The sequence below is a fragment of the Mobula birostris genome, chromosome 6 (assembly GCF_030028105.1).
Source record: "Mobula birostris isolate sMobBir1 chromosome 6, sMobBir1.hap1, whole genome shotgun sequence".
Taxonomy (NCBI): Eukaryota; Metazoa; Chordata; class Chondrichthyes; order Myliobatiformes; family Myliobatidae; genus Mobula; species Mobula birostris.
Window position 1 is genome coordinate 109,911,925 of NC_092375.1, and position 12,803 is coordinate 109,924,727.

A 12,803-nucleotide genomic window follows, 5' to 3' on the forward strand; every position below is an offset into this window, starting at 1 on the left:
ATGGATGTTGATGACCAATGGTGTGCCTCAGTGATCTGTTCTGGGACCCCTACTCTTCGTGATTTTTATAAATGACCTAGATGAGGAAGTGGAAGGATGGGTTAGTAAATTTGCTGATGACACAAAGGTTGGGGGTGTTGTGGATAGTGTGGAGGGTTGTCAGAGGTTACAGCGGGACATTGATAGGATGCAAAACTGGGCTCAGAAGTGGCAGATGGAGTTCAACCCAGATAAGTGTGAGGTGGTTCATTTTGGTAGGTCAAATATGATGGCAAAATATAGAATTAATGGTAAGACTCTTGGCAGTGTGGAAGATCAGAGGTATCTTGGAGTCTGAGTCCATAGGACACTCAAAGCTGCTACTCAGGTTGAGTCTGTGGTTAAGAAAGCATATGATTTATTGGCCTTCATCAATCATGAGATTGAGTTTAGGAGCCAAGAGGTAATGTTGCAGCTATATAGGACCCTGGTCAGACCGCACTTGGAGTACTGTGCTCAGTTCTGGTCACCTCACTACAGGAAGGATGTGGAAACCATAGAAAGGGTGCAGAGGATATTTACAAGGATGTTGCCTAGATTGGGGAGCATGCCTTATGAGAATAGCTTGAGTGAATTCGGCCTTTTCTCCTTGGAGCGACGGAGGATGAGAGGTGACCTGATAGAGGTGTACAAGATGATGAGAGGCATTGATCATGTGGATAGTCAGAGGCTTTTTCCCAAGGCTGAAATGGCTAACATGAGAGGAAACAGTTTTAAGATTCCTAGAAGTAGGTACAGAGGAGATGTCAGGGGTAAGTTTTTTTTTACCCAGAGAGTGGTGAGTGCGTGGAATGGGCTGCCGGCAACGATGGTGGAGACCGATACCATAGTGTCTTTTAAGAGGCTCCTGGATAGGTGCATGGAGCTTAGAAAAATAGAGGGCTCTGGGTAATCCTAGCTAATTTCTAAGATAAGGACACGTTCAGCAGAGCTTTGTGGGCTGAAGGGCCTGTATTGTGCTTTAGGTTTTCTATGTTTCTATCAACCTCTGCTTTAAATATATCTAATGACTTGGCGTCAGAGGCAGACAGGCTAGATTGTGGCAATTAGCAAGTGCTTCCCAAATGTAAGAAATCACTCTTTCTCCTTCTGCAGAATCTGGCTGCCCAGAAAGCTTACAACAACCTGGATGTCAGTGTGAAGGAGGTTCAGGAGCAGAGGTGGCACTGCTTCGAGAACGTTCTCAAGTGCTATGCTCACGAGACCCTGGAAGTCATCATTGAACGCCTGGTCGAACATGAGGTATGGAGTAATCAAACTCAGTGACCGATGCCCTCCCTCTGCATCCAGTTGCACCGCAGACATCTCAGCTGCTACCGGATACAGGGGAAACACAGCAGAGTGGAATCTTTCCTAGGAGCTCAGGGCATTTATTTTTAGGATAATAGTTGAGCTAAAAACAGCTGAGATGGTGGCCTTTGGCCCTGTGAGATCAGTTTGTTGAAAGAACCACTGATTAGATCTGCTCCTTGGCTCTCTACCCAGAACACTGAGCTTTTAGAACATAGAACACTACAGCACAGTACAGGCCCTTTTGCCGACATTTAAACCTACTCTATCATCAGCCTAACCCTTCCCCCCTATATAGCCCATGTGCCTAACCAAGAATTTCTTAAATGCCTTTAATGTATTTGCCTCTACCATCCACTTCCAATTCCCTCAATAACACGTCTATTCACGTGCTCCTCCCTCAATAGCATGTCTATTCATGTGTTCCTTCCTCAATAACGTGTCTGTTCACCTCCTCCTCCCTCAATAACATGCCTGTTGACCTCCTCTTCCCTCAATAACATGTCTGTTCACCCCTCAATAACATGTCTGTTCACCTCCTCCTCCCTCAATAAAATGCCTGTTCACTCCCTCTTTCCTCAACAACGTTTCTGTTCACCTCCTCCTCCTTCTCCACTTTGAAGTTAACTAGAGGAATAACATCCCATATTCTACCTGGGCCATCTCCAAGCCTGTGAAATGAATATTGAACGTGTAAATGCGTTTCATGCAGTCACCACTCTCTTTGTAAAAATTGTGCCCCTGACATTCCCTCTGTGCTTTCCTCCTTGAAATGGTGTCCCCTTGATTTCGGCATTTCTGTCCTGGGAATAAAATCTCTGTCTATCCACTCAGTCAGTACCTCTTGTCATCTTGTATGCCTCTATCAAGTCATCTCTCATCCTCCTTCGCTCTAAAGAGGAAAACCTTAGTGCAGTCAACCTGTCCTGAAAAGACACGCTCTCCTACCCAGAGAGCATCCTGGTCAACCTCCTCTGCACCTGCTCTAAAGCTTCCACATTCTTCCTATAATGACCCCTAATCCAGCTTAGAATCCTTCCTTTAATTTTGATCTCATGGTACGGCAGCCAATTACCACACATTTAGATGCCCTATAGATAATGAGTTAATGGCGAGGTAGTCTCTTTTTCCCAGCAGCGTTGTTTGAGGGAGAAGTGCACGCTCAAGGACAATATGACCTGAAATGAACATTTCACATTGATATAGACTTATCTTTTGAAAATTCTTGCTGCTTTTGCTTCCTTTGACCTTCCACACCGATCCAGCCTGGATCTCCCAGTGGCAATTTAATTCCACTTCCCATTTCCTCCCTCACATCCTCCTCCACTTCAAAGTTAACTACAGGAACATTTCATATTCCACCTGTGCCATCTCCAGCCTGGTGAAATGAATATTGAATTTTCAAACTTCTGCTAACCACTTCCCCTCCATCTCTTTTTCCTTCTCCATTTCCTCGCTCTTGCTTATGCACTGGCCCACATCACTATCATTCTTTTCCCTCCCACGGGTCCCCTTGCCTTCCTTTCCAGTCCCGATTAAAGTTCTTAGCCTGAAACTTTGACCATTTATTTCCCTCCATAGATGCTGCCTCCTCTTAGAGGAGCACAATCTTGTCATAGGGCTTGGAGTGTTGTGTACCTCATTGACCTGGAGGGCTGGAGTCAGGGTCTTGTGCCTTGGCTCTTGGTGGGGTCACCCATGTCAAAGGGTAGAGGCCAGACTGAGTGGTCCACAAGTCCTCCAGGTTCAGGGGTTCAGCTCAGGACTAACACCCTGACTAGTCAACAAACAATTGTTATGGGAACAACAATGAAGAATCCTTCTGTAAAGATGGAGATGGAGGACCTTCATTGTGCCATAAATGCATAATGGGCAGTAAGTATAGATGCTGCCTGACCTATTGAGTTCCTCCAGCACATTGTGTGTTTTCCCTTTTCTCCCTTGGCATTTTTGTCATGTATTTGTGGTTTACAATCTCTATCCCATTCGTTATCTACCACTCTTGTAAAAAAATTAACAAGAGATTCTGCAGATACTGGAAATCCAGAGCAACCCACACAAAATGCGGGAGGAACTCAGCATTTGTGCTGGAAGGGAATATGGAAGGGAACAGTCGACATTTTGAGCTGAGACCCTTGATCAGGACTGGAAAGGAAGGGGGAAGATGCCAACATAAGGAGATGGAGGTGAAGGAGTACAAGCTGACAGGTGATGGGGGAAAGTGGGTGGATGTGGGGAAAAACTGTAAAAAAAAACTTACCTCGGACATACCCCCTACACTTTCCTCCAGTCACCTTAAAATTATGCCCCTTCGTATTAGCCATTTCCACCCTGGGTCTCTGGCTGTCCATTTGATCTATGCCTCTTATCATCTTGTACACATCAACTCATTCCTCCTCTTCCTTCGTTGCAAAGAGAAAGGCCTGAGCTCACTCAGCCTAAGCTCATAAAACATGCTCTCCAATCCAGACAGCATCCTGGAAAATTTTCTCTACACCCTCCCTATAGCTTCCTCATCCTTCCTAATCTTAACTTTTCCTATTTCTCCTTGTAATAGAGGTTCCTCATCCTTGGAACCATTCCAGCGAGTCATTTCTGTTGCCTCTGTGGCGTGCCTCTGTCACTGGCTGAGAAATTGGAGTCAGGGTCACAACCAGTTTTTAAATGGTCTCAGTGGCTTTGTACAGATTCTTTGAACTTTTTCTTGGTCTTCCCACCTTACCTGCTCATGTCTCTTCCTCAGGTCCATCGGTTGGTATTAGTGGATGAGGAGGATATGGTGCACGGGATTGTCTCTCTGTCCGACATGCTCCAAGCATTGGTCCTCTCTCCAGCAGGTATAAACGCTCTTTCCTCCTGAACACTCATGAGTCTCCTCTCTTCCATATCATTCTAAAGTGATCAGGTAGGTTGTGAGCTGCCTGTCAGGCAGGCTTGATCTAGACTGCACTAGAGTGAAAGGAAGAACTCAGCTCTGATCTTCGGCAGGCCCAACATACAATGTAGTCCGTATCCATACCCAATCGCCTGACTACAGGATGCACAGGCTTGTAAAATGTAAGGATTCGCACTACATTTTATTTTGACCTGATGGCCTATTGCATAGATTATGAGGTTGTTTTCATTTGTCCTTTGTGCACGTTGCTTGTGGATAGATCTACACATCTTGGCTTGAAGCCTTGTTAGCCGGTGGTGGTGGAGTGAGGGGTGGTGTTTGATTGGAAGGTGCTCCTAGAGACTGCAGGGTTGAAAAGCTTGGAGGCAGGGCCTTCAGTCTATCGAGTCTGTGCTGACCACCAAACACCCATTTACACTAATCTTACACTAATCCCATTTCATTCTCCTCACATACCCACTAACTCCCGCTCCCAGATTCTGCTGCTCATCTACAAACTGGGGACAATTTCCAGTCACCAATAAACCTTCCACCTTTCGGTTGTGGGCAGAAACCTGCAGATAGATAGATAGATACCTAATTGATCCCAAAGGAAATTACAGTCTCACAGTAGCATTAGAAGTGCACAGATATACAAATATTACAAGAGAAGTAGAAAGAATAAAAAAATAAGTTACCTCAACCAGTCTAACAGGAGGGGGTCATCACTTCCCCAGCGATAGGTTGACTCATTATAGAGCCTAGGCTGAGGGTAAGAATTACCTCATATGGCGTTCTTTGGAGCAGCGCAGTTGTCTTTGTCTATTACTAAAAGTGCTCCTCTGTTCAGCCAAGGTGGCATGTGGAGGGTGAGACACATTGTCCAGAATCGCAAGATTTTGCATAGGGTCCTTTGTTCTACCACAGCCTCCAGTGTGTCTAGTTTCACTCCTGTAACAGAGCCAACATTTCTAATCAGTTTATTGAGCCTGTTGGCATCACCCATGTTGATGCCATTGCCCCAGCACACCACCGCATAGAAGACTGTACTGGTGACAATAGACTGGTAGAACGTGTGAAGGAGAGGCCTGCATACTCCAAAGGACCTCAGTCTCCTCAGGAAGTAGAGGTGACTCCGGCCCTTCTTGTACACAGCCTCTGTGTTGGTGCTCTACTCAAGTCTGTCATCCAGGTGCATCTCCAGGTACTTGTAGGTCCTCACCACATCCACATCCTCACCATCAATAGTAACAGGGAGCAGTGCAAGCTTAGTCTTCCTAAAGTCCATCACCATCTCCTTTGTCTTATTTATGTTGAACTGCAGATGATTTAACTTGCTCCATTTGACAAAGTCCTCTACCAGGGCCCTATATACATCCTCCCTTTATACATGCAACTATTGCTGAGTCATCAGAGAATTTCTGCAGATGACATGACCTTTGTAAATTTCATGCTTAGTAACAAACACACAATGCTGGAGGAACTCAGCAGGTCAGGCAGCATTCATCAAGAGGAATAAACAGGGCTGAGGCTCCTCATAACAACTGTTTATTCCTCTCCATGGATGCTGCCTGACCTGCTGAATTCCTCCAGCATTTTTGAATGTTACTCTGGATTTCCAGCATCTCCAGAATCTCTCGTGTTTAAATTCCATGCTTGACCTGATATGCTCCAACATCCTATTTATGCCGACTTTTGTTTCAATATGTTGTTCATCCTCATTTAGGGATCAAGGTACTAAAATGGCAAGATAACTGGAATTGGAACTGCAATGACAATAAATTGATTTACTATTGTCACGTGTACTAAGCTTGACTTGCATACTGTTCATACAGATAAAGTGCATTGAGGTAGAACAAGATAAAATGATAACGGAATGTGGAATAGTATCACAGCTACAGAAAAAGTACAGTATAGGCAGGCAATGAGGTGCAAACCATCTTTTCACACTGGGGGGCCATTCAAGGGTCTGACAGCAATGGAGTAAAGCTGTTATTGACGCAAACAAAAGGGATTCTGCAGGTGCTGGAAATTCAAGCTACACACATCAAAGTTGCTGGTGACCGCAGCAGGCCAGAGAGCATCTCCAGGAAGAGGTACAGTGGATGTTTCGGGCCAAGACCCTTCGTCAGGACTAACTGAAGGAAGAGCTAGTAAGAGGTCTTACTAGTCGACTGCACCTCTTCCTAGAGATGCTGCCTGGACTGCTGCATTCACCAGCAACTTTGATGGATGTAGCAAGCTGTCCTTGAGCCTGCTTTCCAGGCTTTTGTACCTTCTGCCCATTGGGAGAAGGGAGAAGAGAGAATGTTCTGGGTGGGTTGTGACTTTGATTACGTTGGCTGTCTTACCAAGTCAGCACGAAGTGCACTTCAAACATAAAATAGTACGGCACAGTACAGGCCCATGATGTTGTGCTGAGCTTTTAACCTACTCTAAGGTTAATCTAACCCTCCATTTTGCCCATGTAGCTCTCCATTTTCCTACACAACTGTAGACAGAGTCTGTGGAGAGGAGACCAGTTGATTGCATTCACTACATGGCAACTAGTGCATAGTGGTAATTAGACCTGGGCTCTAACAATGGAGTAACATCAAGCCATAGATGTTGGCTTCTGTTTGTCTTCATTGTAATTTCCATGCACGGCAGCTGACTTGATTGGTAGCCCCTTACTGTAAGCATGCTCCCAGCATTTTATTTATGTCAGCGCATGATCCTAACTATTGTAAAGGCATAAACCATCTACTTAATGAGTTGGCATGAATTGGACGAACTTACTAGGGCATGCAAATTGTCAAACTAATGTACTTGGGTATAGTGTAACAGAAACTGAAGGAGCAGGGAGATTGGCTCTGCACTGAATGTCTCATGGATAATTCTTCATGAAGTAGAGGCTGATCATAGATATCATCATCATAGTTAGAGTCACACAGCTCAGAAACAGGCCTTTCTGCCCTTTTGGTCTGTGATAGTCATTGAGTAGGCTTTTGCACTAATTTTCAAGATTCAAGACTGTTTGTTGTCGTTCTTCAATCTGCAAGAGTAAAGGAGAAGGAAATGGTTGTTACTCCAGATCTGATGCAGCAGAAAAACACAATAAACATAAAGAACGCAATTAAAAAAACAAAAAAGGACAATAAATATAAAAAGATTCCTATAGAACAGAATGTACAAGTAACTGCTATATACAAGGAATGACTGTATATACGTGAAGTAACATTGCATGATGATATAATGGTGGTAGGGGTGGTGTAGTGGGTTCGTGGGTGGAGGACTTGGCGGAAGTCACTGTTCTTGACTCTAGTGGTCTTGGTGTGGATGCTGTGTAGCTTCTTCCCTCAAAGGATTGGGGCAGTCTGGAAGCAGTGTCGGTAAGATTCTTCATGATATTGTTGGCTTTTTTCCGGCTCTTTTCTGTATGCACTAATCACATATTATTTTACATTCTCCCCACATTCCCATCAGCTTTCCCAGAATTCACCACTTATCTACACACCAGTGGCCAGTTATCCCACCAAATTGTGGGCTTTTGGTGTGATCTCTGTGAGGATAAAACCCAGCAGAAAACTATTATTCAAAGTTCAGAGTCAATTTATTATCAAAATATGCATATGTCACCATATTCTACCTTGAAATTCATTCTCTTGCAGGCAATCACAGAAATATAAAGAAATACAATAGAATCAATGAAAACAGAGACTGACAAACAACCAACGGGTAAAAGAAGACAAAGTGTGCGAATAAAAATTTTAAAAATAAACAAGCAAATAAATGAATAAGCAAACAATAAATAAACATATAGATAAATGATTGATCGATAAATTAACTAAGTGAAAACATGAATTCTCAAGTCCTTGAAAGTGAGTCCATACACATTGGGGAATAAAATCCAAACCTATTCAATCTTTCCCTATAACTCAGGTCCTCGCGTCCGGCAGCAGCCTTGTAAATTTTCTCTGTACTCTATCAATCTTATTTACACCTTTCCTTTAGATGGGTGACCAAAAATGCACACAATTTTCCAAACCAGACCTCACTAACATCTTATACAACTTTAACATAACATCCCCACTCCTGTACTCGGTATTTTGATTTATGAAGGCCAATGTGACAAAAACTTTCTTTACAACACTATCTACCCACTTCGCGACTTTCAATGAATTATGGATCTGTATTCCCAGACCCCACTGTTCTACTGCACTCCTCAGTGCCCTGCTACACTCTGTGTCAGTCCTACCCTGGTTTGTCCTCCCAGAGTGCAACATCTCCAATTTGTCTACATTTTTCAACCTATTTTTTCCAGCTGTTCCAGAACACACTGCATGCTTTGATAGTCTTCCTTGAAGTCCACTACACCCTCAATCTTGGTGTCATCAGCAAATTTGATGATCCAGTTTACCACATTATCATTCATATCATTGATACAGATGACAGACAACAACGGACCCAGCACCAGTCCTTGTGGCACACCACTAGTCACAGCCTTCCAGTCAGACAGGCAACCACCTACTACCACTTCCCACAAAACCAATGTCTAAACCATTTTACTACCTCATCCTGAATGCCACGCAAATAAACCTCCTTGACCAGCCTCCTATGCAGGACCTTTTCAAAGGCCTTGCTGAAGTCCACATAGACAGAATCCATTGCTTTGCCTACATCAACTTTCCCAGTAACTTCCTAGAAAAATTCTATAAAATTGAAACATAGAAACATAGAAAACCTGCAGCACAATACAGGCCCTTCGGCCACAAAGATGTGTGGAACATGTCCTTACCTTAGAAATTACCTAGGGTTACCCATAGTCCTCTATTTTTCTGAGCTCTATGTACCTATCCAGGAGTCTCTTAAAAGACCCTATTGTATGAGCCTCCACCACCGTTGCGAGCAGCTCAGTCCACGCACTCACCACTCCCTGCATAAAAAAGCTTAACCCTGACATCTCCTCTGTACCTACTTCCAAGCAGCTTAAAACTGTTCCCTCTCGTGCTAGCCATTTCAGCCCTGGGAAAAAGCATCTGACTATCCACATGATCAATGCCTCTCATCATCTTATACACCTCTATCAGGTCACCTCTCACCCTCCGTCGCTCCAAGGAGAAAAGGCCGAGTTCACTCAACCTATTCTCATAAGACATGCTCCCCAATCCAGGCAACATCCTTGTAAATCTCCTCTTCACCCTTTCCATGGTTTCCACATCCTTCCTGTAGTGAGGTGATCAGAACTGAGCACAGTACTCCAAGTGCGGTCTGACCAGGGTGCTATATAGCTGCAACATTACCCCTCAGCTCTTAAACTCAATCCCACGACTGATGAAGGCCAAAGTACCATATGCTTTCTTAACCTCAGAGTCAACCTGCGCAGCAGCTTTAAGTGTCCTATGGACTCAGACCCCAAGATCCCTCTGATCCTCCACACTGCCAAGAGTCTTACCATTAATACTATATTCTGCCATCATATTTGACCTACCAAAATGAACCACCTCACAATTATCTGGGTTGAACTCCATCTGCCCCTTCTGAGCCTAGTTTTGCATCTTATCAATGTCCCTCTGTAACCCCTGACAGCCCTCCACACTATTCACAACACCTCCAACCTTTGTGTCATCAGCAAATTTACTAACCCATCCCTCCACTTCCACATCCAGGTCATTTATTAAAATTACGAAGAGTAGGGGTCCCAGAACAGATCCCTGAGGCACACCATTGGTCACTGACCTCCATGCAGAATATGACCCACCGACAACCACTCTTTGCCTTCTGTGGACAAGCCAGTTCTGGATCCACAAGGAAATGTCCCCTTGGATCCCATGCCTCCTTACTTTCTCAATAAGCCTTGCATAGGGTACCTTATCAAATGCCTTGCTGAAATCCATATACACTACATCTACTGCTCTTCCTTCATCAATGTGTTTAGTCACATCCTCAAAAACTTCAATCAAGCTCGTAAGGCACGACCTGCCTTTGACAAAGCCATGCTGACTATTCCTAATCATATTATGCATCTCCAAATGTTCATAGATCCTGCTTCTCAGGATCTTCTCTATCAACTTACCAACCACTGAGGTAAGAATCACCAGTTTATAATTTTCTGGGCTATCTTTACTCTCTTTCTTGAATAAGGGAACAACATACACAACCCTCCAATCCTTTGGAACTTCTCCTGTCCCCACTGATGATGCAAAGATCATCGCCAGAGGCTCAGCAATCTCCTCCCTGGTTAGACATGACCTACCACACACAAGGCCTTGTTGACTATCCCAAATCAGTCCTTGTCTATCCAAATACTTATATATCTGGTCCCTTAGAATATATCTAGAAACATCCCCACAACTTAAGTCAGACTCATTGGCCCTCATTTTCCTGGATTACCTTTAGAAGCTTTCTTCAACAATGGAAGAACATTAGCTATCCTCCAATCCTACCAAGACTGAGGATGATTTCAATACCCCAGCAATTTCTGCACTAGCCTCACACAGGGTCCGAGGGAAGACATTGTCAGCTCCTTGATGATGTGAAATCTGTCATTTTGCAGCAGAAGTACAGTGCAAATCCATACTCTAAATTATGAAAAATAAATAAATAAAAGGAATAATAAGGTAGATTCCATAAATCTGATGGAAGGGAAGAAGCTGTTCCTGCTCACAGTCACAAGTAAAACATGCAGACTCCACGCAGGCGACTCTGGATGTGAGAATTGACCCTAGTACTCATGAGTCATGAGGCAGACAGAGGCTCTTTCTGTGGCACCTCATTGCCCTTCTCACTGACAGACTCACAGTCCAGATCGGCTGCCAAACTGCAGTGATGGGAGAACATTTCAGCTGGGGAGTGGGGGGAGGTGACATTTGAGCTCAAGGTAAGCGGTAAGCCATTGAATAGTTCAGGATGGACTAGATGGGCCGAAGCGGCTGCTTCTGTGCTCTATGACTCTATGACTCCCTCAGATGTGTAACTTAATTCATTTCTCTGCCATTTATTTCTACAGATCCCAAGGGCCAGTTCCTGCATTCCACCTGAGATCAGTACGCTTTTCAGGAGCATGCAGATCATGCGTTGATGGGATGTAAACGGATTTCAGAGAAGGAATACTCCTAGCAGGAACAGCTTCCTGACAAATGCCAACCTTTCCATGATCTTCACGGGAAAGGGTTTCCTACAGTGACAGTCTTAGGCTTTAATGTCCTGTTTTAAGCTTGCTCTTTAAGGCTATGTTCCTGTCTATACTACTTCCGCAGCACCTTTGGGTTGAAGATCGAGATAGCAGGAGAAGGAAGTTAAGTTAATGCACAATAGGAATGAGGTTCACCATAAACAAAATGCAATTATGATTGTCGTTTAATTCTTGTTTTGCACTTGATTAGAAGCACAGATTTAGATTGAAGTTGTATGCTGATTTTACAGTGTGGTGTGGTGTGCAGTGAAACTAATTAGCTCAACCCCATGGTTAACAATCAGACATGTGCTGTTAAATTGATAGTTTGAAAGTTTGGAAGATAAGCGATAAACATAAAAATGCCTATTTCTATCAGGGTGTATTGAGGGCCTGTGAAAACCTGTCCCGAGTCACGGCTGTCTCTCTATGCAGGAAGCTCTCAGACACAGATTCAATGAAAGAGAGATTGCCTTTATTTGTCACATGGACATCGAAACATCAAAATATGCAGTGAAATGCGTCATTTGTGACAACGACCAACACAGTCCGAGGATGTGCTGGGTACACACTGCAAGTCTCGCCGTGCTCCCAGTGCCAACATAGCAAGTCCACAGCTTACTAACCCTAACCCACACAGTGAAGGCAAGAAGGTACCAGCCCTTACAGACAATGACAAGAATTGAACCCCGATCGGTGATTGTTCTTGCTGTAAAACATTGCGCTAAATGCTAGGCGGGCTACCATGCAGCCCTGCCGATAGGGGATCGATTACTTATTTCAGAATGAGGGGATCTCAGAGATGCTGGTGTTCTCTAGCCACCATTATTATCAACATTTTGGGTGGTAGGGGTTAAAGATCTGAGAGGTATAAATGGTTGGTGGTATCAGAAACCCCTGGTACCTAAACCAGACCTCAATGCATTATAAGTTTCCGCAGAATAAAGTTCAAAGTAAATTTATTATCAAGGTACAAATATGTCACCATATGCTACCTTGAAATTCATTTTCTTGCAGGCATTTACAGGAAAATAAAGCATACAATGACATTTATGAAAAACTATAAAATAGCAAGGACTAAAAGCAACCAATGTGCAAAATAAGACAAATTGTGCAAATAACAAAAAAAAGTGAAAAATAAATAAATAATACTGAGAACATGAGTTGTGGAGTCCTTGAAAGTGAGTCCACAGATTGTTGAATCAGTTTAAGTGTTGGGGTGAGTTCTGCTCTCCACACTGGTTCAGGAGCCTGAAGGGTAATAACTTTTCATGAACACAAAATACTCTGCAGATGCTGGGGTCAAAGCAACACTCACAACACGCTGGAGGAACTCAGCAGGTCGGACAGCATCCGTGGAAATGATCAGTAAACGTTTCGGGCCGGAACCCTTCATCAGGACTGTAGAGGAAAGGGGAAGAGGCCCTATAAAGAAGGTGGGAGGAG

The 12,803-nt window shown here is 43.9% G+C and overlaps 1 protein-coding gene across 4 annotated transcripts in view; it reads left to right on the forward strand.

The window, feature by feature from the left end:
• LOC140199863 (5'-AMP-activated protein kinase subunit gamma-1-like) overlaps positions 1-12,484 on the forward strand; it is a 64,640-nt gene extending 52,156 nt beyond the window's left edge. For 3 of the 4 annotated variants that reach the window (XM_072262372.1, XM_072262369.1, XM_072262373.1), the window contains 3 exons: positions 1,135-1,281; positions 4,073-4,166; positions 11,193-12,484. In XM_072262372.1, the coding sequence (XP_072118473.1) occupies positions 1,135-1,281; positions 4,073-4,166; positions 11,193-11,224 (273 nt within the window). In that variant the 3' untranslated portion in view covers positions 11,225-12,484. Of the gene's footprint in view, positions 1-1,134; positions 1,282-4,072; positions 4,235-11,192 lie in introns of all 4 variants that reach the window. The other variant, XM_072262371.1, reaches the window with a different exon arrangement.
• The last annotated feature ends 319 nt before the right edge of the window (positions 12,485-12,803 follow it).